The 16,856-nt window shown below is 42.1% G+C and overlaps 3 protein-coding genes across 5 annotated transcripts; all 3 read left to right on the forward strand.

The window, feature by feature from the left end:
- The first annotated feature begins 659 nt into the window (after nucleotides 1-659).
- Nucleotides 660-4,920, forward strand: LOC127779828 (adenylyl-sulfate kinase 3-like). 3 transcript variants are annotated; one of them, XM_052306739.1, is made up of 8 exons: nucleotides 660-1,106; nucleotides 1,739-1,888; nucleotides 2,742-2,891; nucleotides 3,033-3,151; nucleotides 3,251-3,335; nucleotides 3,794-3,840; nucleotides 4,378-4,497; nucleotides 4,777-4,920. In XM_052306739.1, exons 1-7 carry the CDS (start codon nucleotides 725-727, stop codon nucleotides 4,474-4,476), a joined length of 1,032 nt encoding a protein of 343 aa, XP_052162699.1. In that variant the 5' UTR covers nucleotides 660-724; the 3' UTR covers nucleotides 4,477-4,497; nucleotides 4,777-4,920. The 3 variants fall into 3 exon arrangements, with proteins under 3 accessions (XP_052162699.1, XP_052162700.1, XP_052162698.1); XM_052306740.1 differs by having other exon boundaries at nucleotides 4,851-4,863; XM_052306738.1 differs by lacking the exon at nucleotides 4,777-4,920 and having other exon boundaries at nucleotides 661-1,106; nucleotides 4,378-4,739.
- A 603-nt stretch (nucleotides 4,921-5,523) lies between these two features.
- Nucleotides 5,524-6,776, forward strand: LOC127779829 (uncharacterized). The gene has a single exon (XM_052306741.1). It carries the CDS (start codon nucleotides 6,128-6,130, stop codon nucleotides 6,518-6,520), a length of 393 nt encoding a protein of 130 aa, XP_052162701.1. The 5' UTR covers nucleotides 5,524-6,127; the 3' UTR covers nucleotides 6,521-6,776.
- Nucleotides 6,777-10,085: 3,309 nt separating this feature from the next.
- Nucleotides 10,086-14,010, forward strand: LOC127780939 (protein FREE1). The gene is made up of 9 exons (XM_052307932.1): nucleotides 10,086-10,997; nucleotides 11,152-11,238; nucleotides 11,349-11,480; nucleotides 12,060-12,194; nucleotides 12,569-12,634; nucleotides 12,722-12,832; nucleotides 13,162-13,254; nucleotides 13,480-13,584; nucleotides 13,677-14,010. Exons 1-9 carry the CDS (start codon nucleotides 10,242-10,244, stop codon nucleotides 13,752-13,754), a joined length of 1,563 nt encoding a protein of 520 aa, XP_052163892.1. The 5' UTR covers nucleotides 10,086-10,241; the 3' UTR covers nucleotides 13,755-14,010.
- Nucleotides 14,011-16,856: the final 2,846 nt, after the last annotated feature.

The following is a 16,856-nucleotide window of genomic DNA, read 5'->3' on the forward strand; positions in this document are numbered from 1 at the left end:
CATATATCTGGTAATCAAGGTTAACATTACTCTTAAAACCACTAGAATGTATTAAATGAGCATAACAAGGTAATTTGCTGCATAATTTGCTAGAGTGATAAATAATTCAAAATAAAGGCTGGTAAATTTTCCAAAACACTAGGTCTAGATAAGATATACATGCTATAAATTTACCGACGCGCTAACAGACACACCGATTTTCTAGTATAATCTAATTTTAGATTAGACACGATCTAGCTAGTACTAGAAACACAGACATACTCTCATCGAGCATTACGAATCTAGACATGTAGATGTATCAAATCCAATATATGTAGTAGTATATTTTAGAACAGGATAATAGCTAATGTTAACCTACCATATATATCCAAATTCGTAATAATACTTTTCTCCTATAAAACAACAATCTAGTATCAAATGGTAAGATATATCTCAATATTACAATAGTAGTATATTATTTGATACTAGATTATTATTATATCTGTTTCAGGTTATAAGACTTTCTAACATGTGACTAGATTTATTAGCATCTAATATGAAACGGATGAAATATATTGTAAGATAAAGAAAACATTAAGTCGTGTCTATTCCAGTATTAGTTGCTATATTTAGCACGGGGCAAGCCTAATATCCTAGTCGAGCTATCTCGCTGGGGCCTGGGGGAGAGTAGTAGTAACAACAGGAAAAGGGAACCGCGTGGCCTCCATTCGCGGGGCCTCCATCGATGGAGGCCTCTCTCCCGTTTCACCACCACCACCCCGCTGCCTCCTCCACCGCGGCGCATCACGCGGCCCGCCTCACTCCTCCTCCTCCTCCGCGAGACCCGCGTGCCACTGCCCGCTGGGTGCCCCCCGCGGCCGCGCCCGCGCGGAGCCGGAGCCCGGCAAATCTAGGGTTGCCGCCCCATCCTCCCCGACGCCTCCGCCTCCGCCTCGCGCCGCCGAGGATAACCGCTGCAGTCACGGGAGGGCCGCGCCGCCCCCGCCGCCGAGCCCCGCCTCCCTTGGAATGCGCCGGCGGCAGCAGCAGCAGCCTACGACGACCGCGTGAGGAGGAGGAGGAGGAGGAGGAGCGCTCTTCGACGGCGCACGCGGGGGTGAGCCTAGGTAACGTGCCCTACCAACCCCGCGTGTCCTCTCCTCCCTCTCGGTAATTTGTTTACACGATGAGTTGATGCAATGCGGTTGATCTCCTGTTGACCGGGGAGACCATGGCCCGCGTGGTGGAATTGGGGCGGCGGAAGAATTCGGTTGCGTTTGTATGCATTGCATCCCTGCGGAATCGTGTGGCCGTGGCTTGTCTCCTCGTCGTCCAGGAAATTCCAGTCACTTGAATCTTCCCAACTGCTTCATTTATTAGTATTGTTTTGGGCTTGTATCCTAAGTATTGGGTACTGATCTTCTTTTTTAATCCGTTTACCTATTATACTAGTGGTCACTGGTTTGCAGCAGCGATTGTTCTGATACTTGATGTGATCTTTTATTTTTCCCCTAAAATTTTGACCAACGGATTAGACTACAATTAAATAGACAACCAAGTTCTTTGCTTATGTCACCAATTAGTTAGCTTGTTTTGTTACGCTTTGTGGACATAAGGAAAGAGATCTGTTGTTTAGGAGATAAGTCTATCTTATCAATGAGTTCTGAAGTTATACAATGATTAACTGGATTGGAAGAAATTTCTGCTTTCGTGTAGCCCTTTTTCTCACTGTGATCTGAGTAATTGTGATTTTACACAGTGGGCGAGAACAAAGTTTTGCAAATGTCATCTACTGTGCCGAAGGCGTCCAATATCTTCTGGCATGATTGTGCAGTTGGCCAGGCTGATCGGCAGAAGCTACTGAAGCAGAAAGGTTGCGTTGTTTGGATCACAGGACTTAGTGGTTCAGGTAAATAAAGCTAATTTCTTTGAAACTTTGTGTTGTGCTTCTTGGGATGTTGGCACATCTGCTGAGCTGTTCAAGCATAAGATAATTTCAACAGCAATTTGTGTCTATGTGGAATGATATATCTTTACTAACAAATAAAACGTTCTTAAAGTGCATCCTACAATATTTTGGGCTAAAGGATGTAATATTGGGTGAATCTTGTTACATTCTACGCAATGCAAAAAATACTACTGCCTTATTTCTTTAGTTCTTGAATGGTTTATATACTTATTGGTTTGGTAACTACTGAAATATTTTGTACTTTATCTTCATCGTCTCTACTGAAGCAATTTGATCAACAACATTACACGAGTAGGAAAATAATATTGATGCATCAGTGACATGTGTTCAGTGCTCCCAGGTCCTGCTATTGATCCTCACACTGGATGTTGCTGTTCAATTTTTACATTTTTACAATGCTACTTAGCAACTTTCCCTTAAAATATTCAGGCGATTATTGTAAGTTTTGCTCACAAACCATGATGAGTTCAACTGTGTTTAAGAGGTGGTGATCTGTTCAAAATGATCAACTACATTTCAGAGTGTCATGTCAATATATGATATATTGTACCTATTTTTTGCTGTCCATGAATCCAGGGAAATAGCTTTCAGGTTATTGACGGGCAAATCTGTAGAGTTTGTACTGTAAGCTGACATGTCGTCATCTACATGAATGATGCTTTAGTTTCTCACTATTGATTTGTTCTATCTTCATGATTTAACATTTATTGTCAGAACAAAACTTCTTAACTTTCCAAGTGATGATTTACTTTTTTTTTTAAGTAAGTTCATTCTCTTACCTTCCATTGTCAAGGTAAAAGTACCCTGGCATGCACATTAGATCGAGAGCTCCATACAAGAGGGAAGCTTTCTTATGTTCTTGATGGTGATAATTTAAGACATGGTTTGAACAAGGATCTTGGCTTTAAGGCGGAAGACCGTGCTGAAAATATACGCAGAGTTGGTAAGTATCCCCTGACACAGAACTTTCATGTGGCAATTGAATGAAGTTCTGATTTAGGTAAAAATATGATAATGCTTTTGTTGTTATTTTACATTTTTGACACATCTGTGCTTGACATTTATATCCAACTATTCTGAGCAGGTGAGGTAGCAAAGCTATTCGCAGATGCAGGCCTAGTATGCATTGCAAGTTTCATATCTCCGTATAGGAGAGACCGTGAGTCTTGTCGTGCATTATTGTCAGATGGTAGCTTTATTGAAGTAAGCAATTCTTAGTTTATCTTCTGTTTAAGTGCACCTAGCTTTGTTATGGACTTTAATTTTGAATATTCACAAACATCCCTGAAACCCCTTTTGTAGGTTTTCTTGAACATGCCCTTGGAATTGTGTGAGTCAAGGGATCCTAAGGGCCTTTATAAGCTTGCTCGTGCAGGAAAAATAAAGGGTGAGATTCTCATATAGTGCTTGATTTCCAAAATCGAAAGATTTAAGAGTCCTTATTACGAAAGTGAATTGTTTAAAAATTCGCCTTACTTTTTAAGATTTGTTCCTAATATCTGCATGATTGCCTACTTGAATAATTACTCTTGCCAAGTTGAAGTACATTACGCATATCTTGGTCTCTTGGGGAAGCAACACCAGAAACCAAACTAGAGAAAACTTAATAGATGGCCGTTCTCCAAAATTGTTGATTTCTTTAAGCACCAAGAGTCTGTAGTTTTTTTTGCCTCATGCTCTTGTGCAAGTCCAGACATCTTAGAAAGGAAGTTTCGTTGTGTGCCACTGCCAACTCGTCCTCACTTTGTCAGCTCTAACCTTTATCGCTGCCAATAATCTCCATAGTAGTTTTTGAATCATGTATACATCACTCATGCTTCAAGCTTTAATTTTGTCCTGTTGCAGGTTTTACTGGAATTGATGACCCTTATGAATCACCATTAAACTCTGAGGTACATCTCCATTAGATTTGCTATCATCTCCACATGGTCAAAGTGTGCATTATTAACTGTGTTAGTATATGGCTGTTCTTTCTGGTTCATATTAAATCAGTGGCCTTAATGAAACTCAAGATATTAAAAGTTTTCATTTGTGATTGGATTAGATTGCAGAGCGATCCATTTTATAAGCATGTTACTCCTACATAATAATCTTGTAGGATTAAATGCATTCTCAGAAGAGGCAATGATAAAATATATGCATTGGTGGTCGGCTGATGGGAATGGCAGTTGTGGGTAGCAAATGTTACATTATGATTATTGCCACACTAGACGTCTATATCGCTAGCTGAATATAGTTTGTGATCCTTATTGTATTTTATCCTCAATTTTAAATTACATATGTAGCAGTCTGGAAGACACCTTTAATCAATTCGGTAGTTGTCTATTTGTACATCTATGTCTTTGTCATTGTATCATTTATTGTGCCCCACTTGAAGTTGCCACTGTTTGTCCTTTACCCAGTATCACGAACTCTTCCTTTTGTTACAGATTGAGATCAAAGAAGTGGATGGTGTATGCCCTTCACCATCGGACATGGCAGGACAAGTAGTCACTTATCTAGAGGAGAAAGGGTTTCTGCATGATTAGATGGGATGCATCGATCAGCCGGTAGAGTTTTCTCCTCCATATTAGACTAGTTCAGAATAAGTCAAGCTTTGGCATGTTTTCTGTACTTGTTTTTGTTTAGATTGGTTACATGCTTTGATCTACCCATATTCCTTCTTCACTGCACAGCTAATGGAGCTGTGCAATGACATTCAGGTAAGTTGGAGTAGATTTGTTTTTTTGGGATCCAAAATCATCCCAGTTATTAACAGGCCGTAGAAGATATCCATTTACTTCTGTTCTTACATTGTGGACTTTATACTGTTACTGTTCTTCTACCAGAATCAGTGCCTGGGCTGCGGACATCCATCGTGGATGAAGAGGCTGGATTTCAATCCATTTTCTAAAAAGAAAAGAATCAGTGCCTGTATTATCTGAAACCAATCCGAACTTCAAGGCTGTTTGGTCGTAAGAATATAAAATTGTCGTGACCTTGACTTTAGATAATACGGATGCCTGGTGAGGGTAATGTCTCGTCCACGGAAATCATTGGAAGTTCCCACTTCCGTGATCATCGGCAACTATGTTGTCGTTATATGATCTGAAGTTACGAGGGGGAAAAACAAACATATCTACTCCCTCCGTCCCACAACAAACATACTAGATGATGTCTAATCTAGTCCTAGATTATTATATCAGAACTAGATTACTATATTGTGTGAGACGGAGGGAGTAGCAGACCGAGAAGGGTAGGAAGATGGGGGAATGCTAGAATTGGCGTCAACCAAACACGGAGGACGCGGACGGTGCAGGGAGGGAAGACGGACTTATGTGAGCTCCTATGCGATGGTGTGTGGGAAGGAGAAAAGGGATGTGGTGATGTGATAAGATTATTGCGTTGCACGAATCTTGGCGTGATCTAAATAGTCTAAAATGAAGTTGTGTGTTTTCAGGTGCCTAGAAACTACTCCCTTCGTCCAAAAAAAAGAATTTAGAGAATTTAGAATTGAATAGGATTTTTGTTAGTACAACGAATCTAGATAGGAGCTTGTCCAAATTTGCTGTACTGGGAAATGTCTAATGTAATACTAGGTTGTTTTTTTTAAGGGTGGTGAGAGTACACTATTATCCAAACGGTAGTGCAGGCTGCAAGCTTGCGGTTTCTTACAGAGTCGACGTCGTCTCTGTCAAACAACAGACATGGTCCACCCAAGAGGGATACGGCACCTTTGCGAGCTGCGTCGACCGCTCCGCCGCGGAGACGACTAGTCGAGATCACCACACACCTGCCGGCCCATCTGCCTACGCGTCCTGTACACTTGCACACGCCCCTCCAGCCCCTCGCGGCACGGTCAAAACCGCCCTGGCGCTCCCGACAAAAACCGCGCGCCCCCCGCGCCCCCACCGGCCGGACGATGCGACGACCGGCCGCCCCGCACGAACGCAGCAGCTGCCTCCTCCTCCTCGTCTTTCCCTCCCGCACGCCACCACCTCGCCCACCTATCCACGTCAACTCCCTCCGTCCCTCGCCCGCGCGAGCTACGTACTACGTTTACCCTTCTCCCTTTCTCCGCGACTCCACCCCACCGCGCGCGCGCACACAGAGCGCTCCACGCAAACGAGGAAAAACCCCCCCACCCACAAACAAAAAACCGCACGCAACGCAACAACGTACCACGAGTCTACGAGGCAGATGGTGTTCAGCGTCGCGTGGGTGGCGGCGGCGGCGCGGGTGCCGGCGGAGCTGTGCCAGGGACAGGGCGGGGCGCGCGGGCGGCGGCGGCGGCTGCGGGCCGACGAGGTGCTGCGCGCGCTGCTCGTGGCGCCCGTGCGGGAGCTCGAGCGCCTCGCCGACTGGCTCTTCGTGTTCTTCTGCCTCCCCCTGCCGGACTACTACGTGCCGGGCTCCGGCCGCGGCGGGCTGCTGGTGGCGCGGGCGCCGTCGCCGCCGTCGGGCGGCGCGTTCCTGCACTACGGCGGTAGGTACCGGAGGCCCCTCTCGCTCTTGTTGCCGTCGTCGTCGTCGTCCTCCTCCTCCTCGTCCATGTCCTCGTCGGAGGAGTACTACTATTACTCCGACGATTAGGAGGACGCATCGAATCAAGCTGAGGTGTACAGAATGCAATTGTGTTGTGGTTTATTCATCTATCTAGCCATGGCCATGGGCTTTTGTCTGCTAAATTCTTTGTGATTTGTACATATATGTGTCATTGAACCGACAAATTCAAATGATGGTTTTTGTTGATTTTGTTGGTTAAAGATTGTTTCGATTCTGAAATTTCAGGCGTTTTTGATGGTTTTGCGGTAGCTTCTTTGATTAAGAAATGAATATCAAAATGATGTCTTTTAATTTGTTCTTGACATGAGTGTACGTAACAACTAACAACCATATATAGGTGGACGGCGATTAATTATTTCGAAGAAAAAATATACCAAGTTTGTACTATTTGGTGGCCGGACAATAATTGGGCCATTGCAACAAGAGCAATGAAGAACAAATCGATTGTTTACTAATTGTCCCTTTCGATCTCGATCTATCATATATTCTTAGGGGACCCTTTTCTCATCTTCAATACATCTCGAGCAGTGGTTGACAAAGTAGTGGGGGATTGTCTAACATAAATCGTCTGAAAAAAGAGAAAATGGTACGGGTAGTCTTTGTTATGAATATCCTTCCCTAAGTTGCAATATTGCACTTCTAAACATTTTAAGGTACCTTCCAATTATTAGTAAGAAGTTCAATCACATTAGGGCATGTACAAAGTTAGAGTCTAATATAAGCTCTCTATATTAATTTGCGTCACTAGAGAGCTCTCTATATTAATTTACGTCACTAGAGATCATCCTCATACAATAGTAGAGACAATAAGATCTCTTAATCATTAATGCACTAACTATTTTTTTATTATACTTCTTTCCTTTTTTCCATCCTCATGCAACAAACTTTTCGTTAATAAATACTAAGAGTGGACTCTAAGCCGTTGTTATGCGTAACAATGATGTTTCTCTTTTCTTCCCTCTCTTTCTTTCACATCATCAAATTTACATAACAACAAAGAGAGCCCATTAAAGGCATGTACAAAGGTAAAGTCAAATATGAGCTCTCTATATTAAGTAATATCACTAGAGACTATCCTCTTACGATAGTTCTTCCTCCGGATTCATTTTAATTGATGTTTTAGACAATGACACTGTCTGCAAAATATATCTTTGACCTTATTTTTCTATTATAATATATATGCAATAAATAAATGCATGTTTACTTTTATTATAGTGCTTTGAAAGACAAATCTATATATGTTGTTATAGTTTTTTTAAACTAAATATTTTTAAAATTATTGATGGTCAAAGTTATAAAAGTTTGACCTAAACGTCAGTTATTATAAAACCAGAGGGAGTAGAGACTAAACCATTAATGCACTATTTTTTTATACTTCTTTCCTTTTCTCCACCCTCATGCAACAAATTTTCCGTTAATAAATGCTAATAGTCGACTCTGAGCCGTTATCATACGTAGCAACGATGTTTCTCCTTCCTCCCATCTCTTTCTTCCATGTCACCAAATTTACTTGTATGAGAACGAAAAGAGACTGTTATTAGACACGATTATACATGCCCTTATTTCCCAATAACAATTCCATTTTTAAGACAACTATAACCTACAACATTATTCCAGCATACAAGTGTATCGAAGACACACACATCAGGGTGTACCTTTCTAATGAACTGTTTGGATCTCGACGCAACGGGTTTTGCCAAATTCCAATCGAATTTACTGTTTCAGATTTCAATTTCTTAGGAACTATTTTAATTTTGCCTCCAAATCTGCTTTCATCCTATGTCGAAGCCATGAAATTTCATGGTTTTCTGTTTGTAAAAAAAAAAGAAAAAGAAGAAAAACCCTGGCACACATATGCATATCACATGAACACAACCACGACTTCGCAAATACTTCCATTTTAACACATGAGAGATACTTTTAAGTATAAGCGATACATCCCTAATATCACAAAATTTGTACAGGAAGTGTACCTAACTGTGTGTACCAGGATTTGAGATGTGGTAAGCCACAAATTAACTCCATCACCAGACAAAAATGTGTTCTCATATGTAGGAAACCATGCGATTAACTATTCATTCGCCTAATGGCCTTAGGTTGTGTTCGAGTTCAACAGTTTGGCTGGCTAATTTATTTCATGTAAAATAAGATGGGTCATTAAGGAATGATTAATTAAGTACTATATCTATTTTATATTATAAGTTGCTTTGATTTTTTTCTACTCAAACATTTTCAAGTTTGACCAAATTTATAAAAAATTATGGTAACATTTTCAACATAAAACAAACGTATTATCAAAATATGTTTAATGAAACTAATTTAGTGTTAAAAATGTTACTAAATATTTTTATAATTTTGATCAAATTTAAAGAAATCTAACTATAAAAAAACAAAAATACTTATAATATAAAATGGAAGGAATATTAATTATTGAAAATTTGAAAATAAATGAATCTATTTGATTTTTAAAAAACTTGTATATATAAGGTTTTATCACAACATGCATTATTGAGCCGTTTGTGAAGTGTGTCCATACAAAAGGAAAATACTCGGCCAGGTAACCCAATCAAACTCAGCCTTAAGTTATTTGAGAAAACCGTGCACTTTATTTTGATAGGTATCGGTTTCTAACTTTTACTACCTTCATCCCAAAAATAAGAACCTATACTGGATATAACATTTGCTATTAAAATGTATCTGGACAGAGGAAACGTCTCATCCAGTCTTAGATTTTTATATTTTTGAGATATAGGGAGCAGTAAGATATTTGCACAGACACACTATGTTTTTCCAGTGCCTTGCTATATACATTGATTTGTACAGAAGTAAACGATCAAATGATTCAGTACCTATTGCTACTATCTTCATTCCAAAATAAGTTTATTTTTCACTCATCCACACATACCAATACAAATATTAAAGAGTAGGATATTCCTACTTTATCCAAACACAACACAACTATTCATCACTTTATCTACTCCCGATATAATTATTCAACATTCGCAAATTCCCACGTAATGATTACTTTTAGAAAATAAACATATTTAATAACAGCTATAAATTAACTTATTTTTTTTTAGATCAGAACACATTTTGCCCCGACTATACATAAGTTCACATGTCCTCTGGCCCTCTGGCCATCGATTTATGTACCACTTTAATACTTCCGTCTATCCAGATTCGTTGTACTAAGATTCACATCTATCAAAATCTTTTATATTATGGAACGGAGGGAGGGAGTACTTCATAACACAATAATCCTCGAGACATAAATTAATTAAATAATATATGGGCCAATTCTTACGGAGCTTCAGTTCTTTAGGCCTTTAATCGATGGCCCATTAATATCCCGGCGTTCCACACACGGCGGCCCATGCAAAGCCCAATTTGACCGGCCGCGTGACCCGCGTTTAGACTTTTGACTAGCCAACTCCCACAAACGAGTATAAACGACCAAACCGAAAACCAACGCGGGTGCTATCCCAGCCGTCCGTTCCCACCTGACAACCGACCGAATCGAACGGCCACCATAGCACCCTCACCTCACCACCTAATCCAACTTCTAATCGAGCGACTCCTCATCATCATCGAGTCGATCTCCCTCACGAAGCAACCCCAACCTTCTTTACCTTTCCCGGGCCGTGTCGCCCACGCGATTCCCTTCCCTCCAATCGAATCACGTCGCCGTCCTCCTCCGCCTCCGCCGCCGCCAACCTCGTCGGCGCCGCCCTCGGATCCACGCCGCGCGATGCAGCACGGAGACTACGCCTCCTCGGCCCCCCCGGCTGCGGGCCACTACTACCCGCACCAGTTCGCGCCGAATCCGCCTCCGCACCCGGCCTCCTCCGCCGCCGACGCCGCGCCGCCGACGATCCCGGCGAGCTACGCCTCCGCGCCGCCCTACTCGGTGGGAGGGTACTCCGATCAGCCGCCGTCGGCCCCGTCCTACGCGCCGCCGCCGCCGCCGCCCCAGTACGCCGGGTACGCGCCGCCCTACAACAATCCCAACCCCGCGCCCTACCCACCGGAGCCGTCCCCGGCGCCGGCGCCGTACTACAGCTACCCGCCGACGGCGGCGGGGGCGGCCACGCAGCATGCTCCGGCGGCGGAGCCCAGCCCCGCGCCGCTGCCCTACGACGCCCCGTACTACGGAGGCTACCAGCCGCCTCCTACCGCGGGGTACGGCGACGATGATTACCTAAACGAGGGCGCCTATGCGTATAGCGGCGACGGCGGCTCCGAGCCGTACGGGGCGCGCGGCACGGCGCCGACGCGGTCGGGTGCCGCGATGTTTGATGACTACGGCCGGTCGATTGGGCCCTCGTCGGGAGGGGCGGACCAGTGGCCCACCGGTGGCGGCGGCGGTGTGGGTGGGAGCTTTGGGAAAATTGCGAGGGCTGTTCCAAAAGCAGAGTCTCATGAGGATGCTAACGGTGGTGCGCAGAAGTTTCGGGTTAAACTGCTGCCTGAGGGTGCCGGGAGCCCTACCGATGTGCTTTGTCAGGTATGATGAAATGGAATTGATGATAGGATTGGTCAAATTATACATCACACATGCAAAATTTAGAGTAATGATGTTTGAAACTTTTTAGATTATGCGCTAGAGTGACCTTGGTAGTTCCAATATGCCTTTAACATGTTTATTTTTGCTGTTGCAGATTGGTCTGGATGGAATTCGCATGCTTGATCCCAGCACAAGCAGGACACTAAGGATTTATCCCCTTGATACACTGACAAGATGGGATGTAAGTGCGACATCCTTTTGCAGAGGATTATGTGTATATCTTCTTACTACAAAATACAATGGCAATGTTGTTTTTCTAATGGACGGTTCATGGTTGTGGTGCTTGGTTAGGTTTTAGATTCAACCGTATTTGCATTTTGGGCGAAGACTCCAGTTGATTTTGAAGCAAAGCGAATAAGGTTGAAGTCAAACAGCTATACCTCCAATACTTTGCTTGACACTGTGACTGCAGCAACAGTGCAGGTGATCATCTTCCTCCATTATCAATCGCTATTTACCCTCATTTTAAGATTCTTAGGTTTAGACTTGCTTTGCTCTGTAACACACTAACACCACTACTAATAGCTGCTTTTGGTGAAAAAGTGTTAATTAGAAAAACCAAAGCGATGAATATTTGAATTTGAACCAATACTTAGGAAACAGCAAAATATGACTTATATCATGAATGTCTCGCTTCTCCAAAATATTACTAGAAATCAATATGTCATACTGCGGCGAGTATGATGCCATATAAGTTGGCTAACTTGGATACCACCTTATTACTCTGTTTGAATTATATTCCAATATTCTGTGTTTGAATTACTCTCTTGTATATTGATGAATGGAATATAAGTTGCTAACTTGGATTCCACATTGATTGGCAGTATCCTTTCACAATATTTGTAGAAACTAGTTTTTTTTTTAAAGAAAAGGTTTTGCTCCAACATATTTTTCTTGATAGATTTTGTTCACGGAGTTGCTCATACATTCAGCATATTTAATGCTTCTTCTTTTTTTTTGACAAAACATTCACATTTTTTAACTTTGTGAAACTACTTACAGTTTAAGGAGATTGGTGGAGATGCAAGAGGCAGAGGAACTGTAGACAGTAGCAAACCCATGTCACAATCAAATGAGAAGAAGAAAGGTTTTGATTGGATGTTTGCAAAACCTGTTGACGAAGTGAAAGACCATTGGGTAAGTTGAATTGCTGCGACACACATTTACTACTTGATCTTAGTTACAAGAATGCTGGAACCTTTTTAGTTTATTATTTGTTTACTTGCATTGTTCCACTTCCTATTTTTGATAATTTTCTTGCAATATCTGCTCTTCCCTGCGAATGCATGTAGTTTGGCCCCTTTTTTGAAGTGTATATAGTTTGCCCTTTGATTAGTCCTTTACATGACGATACACTCTGTAACCATTTTGGTTGAGCATTTCATCATATAATGAAGACCACTTCAGTTCACTTAGCAGTACTGTTGCTCTAGCCACTGACTGTTTTGCCATCTTGTACCACCATTTTGTTAATCTTATGATCGTGTTTCTTCTCTTTATCTCCTTTCTAGGTTCCAGATGAGGCTGCGAAGAAGTGCTACTCATGTGCTGTTGATTTTAGTCCTTTTAACCGCAGGGTAATTTGAATACTCTTTGTTCGGATATACTTATTTGTTACTTTTATGATGATATTTTGATAAATTAAGATGATGTTTTCTTTGCAGCATCATTGTAGGAACTGTGGTGAAATATTCTGTGACAAATGCAGTCAAGGAAGAACTGCTCTGACTGCTGAAGATAATGCCCCGCTTGTCCGAGTTTGTGATAGATGCATGGTACGTTCTGCTTCTTGTTTCTTAATTATATATTCTTTCTTTTGCTTGATGTTATCTTAGGTATAGTTACTTAGCTCATTTTAAGCATAGCTTGACTGTGTTACTTCTTGGTTGTATTTCTCTTGTTTTCCAAAGCGAGCACAGCTCGCATAACCTCTGCAGCAACTCACCTATTGTCTGTTGCTCTACTTATACATGCTTTAGCAGTTTTATCACTGACCAAATGGAAAACATAGTAAAATTTGAATAGCTGTGCACTATAGCTCTTCTTGGCGAGTTTCAATTCAGTGCCATGTGTTCATACGTTAGAATGTTTCTTATTCTCTCAGGCAGAAGTCTCTCAAAGGCTTAGCATAGCACAGGAAGCTGCCAACAGGTCTGCCACAGTGCAAAGTCATGAAGATCTTGCAAGAAAACTTAAGGTGACGTACTAGATAACACTTCCTCTATATTATACATTCATTGGAGTGACTTGTACACTTGACGGATTAATTGAGCATGATTTGTTGGAATGTAAGAGTTGTAAATGTTTGTTGGCACATGTTTTGCCGCCAAAATTTTAGTCCCTAACATCTTAGGTGCCATCAGGAAATTTCAGCATGTTCTATGAGTCTGTGATCTTAACAAATTTATGCTTTGATCAACAGGAGGAAATGGAGAGAAATCGCAAGTCCTCGGGTTCTGCATCTGGAGGTTCATCTGGGACCAAAATGAGGGAAGTTGCATGTCCTACTTGCACTGTCCATCTTCAGGTCGGTCTGACTTTAGGCACTCAAATGTGAATGCTCTTACAGTAATGACTTCGTTTGGCGCTTACATACTATCAATGGATGTGCAATTGCAGGTTCAGGTTCCAACCTCTGGCTCAGAAACAGTGGAATGTGGGGTATGCCAGCATGCTTTCCGTGTCAGCGCCAATTGATAAACCGGGAGACAGAGCATGTCTATAGCAATTATTCTGTTTATAACTCACTTATTTTGCTGTTCCATACATAATAAGCGTGTGTGCAGCCTGTAGATATTTCCTGGTTGTGTTGGTGACCATGACAGGATATACTAGGTTTTTCTTGTACATGGGTTAATCCTAAAATATATGCTCTAATACTGCTGAAATTGAAACATGCTTGGATGTCTGTGGAGAATATCAAAGAAACATTCGTTTCTATGGTTCAAACACATATCTCAACATAAGTTCTTAAAAACAGCTTTGGGTGTGCTTTCAGATACAAAATGGAATGCCTTTTGCAGCAAATGTGTAGAACTGCATCTAACTATGAGTGTTTTAAGATGCTTTGCATCTTCCTGTCAGCATGGTCGGCTCGCTTCCGGTTGCAAATATGTCTTCTCTGGATTATCTAGGCAAATGTACTTATTGCCTAAAAGTCTAAAACACTTGTTATTGCTTGCTACTTCCTCTGTTTCACAATGGAAGTCTATCTAGTATTGTCTACATTTATATAGGTGTTAGTGAATCTAGATATATATGTGTGCCTAGATTCATTAACATTTATATAAATATGAGTAATGCTAGAAAGTCTTACATTATGAAACGGAGTGAGTAGTTGCTAGTACTACTTATTAGACAAGAACTGAATGTGGGGCAAAGATCAAACTGCGCCTAGTTGAAGCACGCAAGAGCCTAAACCCAACCTCACTACAAGTCACTATAGCAGCTTCTTGTATCAACATCCATCATACCTCTCGAAAAGCAACATTCTTGACCAAAATTTATGGGCAGCATCCGCATCTGTAGTTCTGCACACGCTCCTCAGCAGTGTCATCTAGCTCCAGGCAAAGAGCGTGCAGGGAATCAGGATAGCACGTCGCAGGCCAGGCCACAGGCCAGCAGCAACGCAGGCAGCATCCATGCACGCATGTGCCCGGTGTCCATCGGCGACTCTGGATGGCCCACGCAGCATGGACTACAACGAAATGAACCTCCATCCTCTTCCTAGGAGAGAGGATTCATCTAGTTAGCGACGGATCTAGAAATTTTCTGCAGTTTGAGCAAGACACTACAACAATGGCTAGGTCAATGTTATTGTAAAATGTTGGTGATATACTATCGAGATTGATCCGGTTCCTAGTACAATGTTGTTGTAAAATGTTGGTAATTGCTATCGAGATTGATGTATAAATTTTCTTGAGGTCTTGTTCGACTTAGAGGGGATTGAAAAGTATTGAAGGGCATTGAGGGAGAATAATCACATCATAATAGGTGTGTAATAAATCATCTTCAATCTCTTGCTCACATGGATTAACCGAACAAGGTATGAGCGGGAGCAAAACACACCATGACGGTGTTATTCCATGCTATCGTGAAATATTGGTGATATGCATGGTATGCCCTCCTATACTACTGCGATCCGATAAGCCCGGGCAGCTGCATAGGGTCGCTGGGCCATGGATCCGCCAATGATGATCTGGTTTAACCATCAGGGGAAGAGATGGAGGGAGAGGGATTATTGATCTGATTTTACTTCGTATACTAACCATTAAGAAGAAGAAGAAGGACACCGGCACGTTGGCGGCATGATTGATCTCTCCTCGAAAGCAGCATCTCTTCCTCTCCCCACCCGCGGCGTTTAAGCGGAAACACCATCATTCTGCTGCTGAAAGCGTTCCATCCAGGCATGTAAACCACGGGAAAGTCTGTGCAGGAAACCGGTATAAACTCCGGAAAGAAGTACTAGTAGCTATCAAGCCTATGCAATGCAGTGTCTACGTACAGGTAGCCTGTCTGTCTCTGAATACAACGTGAGGCGAGCTCTCGAGATGGGCAACTCGCAGCGTGATCCGATGAGTACTAAGTTTCAAGTGTGGTATACTGGTAGCTGAATTCTTCAGACATTGCGTCGTGGACACTGTGTTTGTTAATTCTTCAGGCTATCAATGATCTGCCTTTTGGGTCTTCTTCTTCATCTTCTTCTTCGCGAGCGGATTAACCGAGCCTGCAATGGATGGCAGGTTTCTGTTCCTAATCCGGATGGCCCATGCTGTCTTTTGACCGTCGCTTTGGGGCAGAGCCGTACTGTATGATTACTCTGGAACTGACAGTGTCGAACGTGTTCATCTCCGTGAAATTTGATGGATACACATCCTGTGCGTTTGTGTTTCTTGCTCTTGTGTTTGTACCATCCGATGTGGTCACCTAATTTCTTCAATCTTGAAATAGCATTTGATCCAACAATTAATAGTAGTATGACATCCCAACTTCTATATTGTCTTTAAGCAATTTCTTGATTGCTTCTGGGTAGCTAGCTGAGTTGTCCTTGCATATTTTTATGTTACAGTACATTGCAAGGGAAAAACATACTAGGTTGCTTTCATTAACTCCATTCTTTCAGAAAGATTAGCCGTTTTCAGTTCATGAACTAATTGCTCCACTCCATATATTCCCTAGTCCCTACCTTCCTTCTTTCTCTTTGAGAATCTTCAGCGTACTGAGAATAATCAAGACAGAGAAGAAAGCGAAGATCACCAAGTCATTCTTATCTGTAGTACTTTCTGAAGTTAACACTGCACCCATCATGTACAGTACCAAACTCAGTTTGGTGGATTGGATCAATGCATTCTCCAAGTTGTTCGATTAGGACTTCAGATCCCATCTTTCATTTGCTAATCCACTTGACTACGTTCAAAACGATAATCTGCATGTCTTTCCAAAATACCTAAGGACTAAAAAAAAGCTATATGCATTGCAAACAGGCCATGCTATTCAGACATGCATTTTGGCACTATCTCTGTCCATTATGCGGCCATTTGAACATGTTTCCATGTTCTATGATCTCTCCAACCATGTCCTCTTCATGATATCATTGCATGTATGGACTCACTCAACCATGTACTCGCGACCTCACCATATTCTAGTAGCTCAGACTCAGCCATCAGGCTTGGCATGCTTGTAGACAGCCACCAGCAGCATGCTACGATACAGTTGATAACTGCCTTGGACCTCGATTGGACTGCATATGATAGAACATAGATAATGCTTACAGGTTGTTTTGACAGTGACATGGCATAC

Source organism: Oryza glaberrima, chromosome 7 (genome assembly GCF_000147395.1).
Source record: "Oryza glaberrima chromosome 7, OglaRS2, whole genome shotgun sequence".
NCBI classification, from domain to species: domain Eukaryota; kingdom Viridiplantae; phylum Streptophyta; class Magnoliopsida; order Poales; family Poaceae; genus Oryza; species Oryza glaberrima.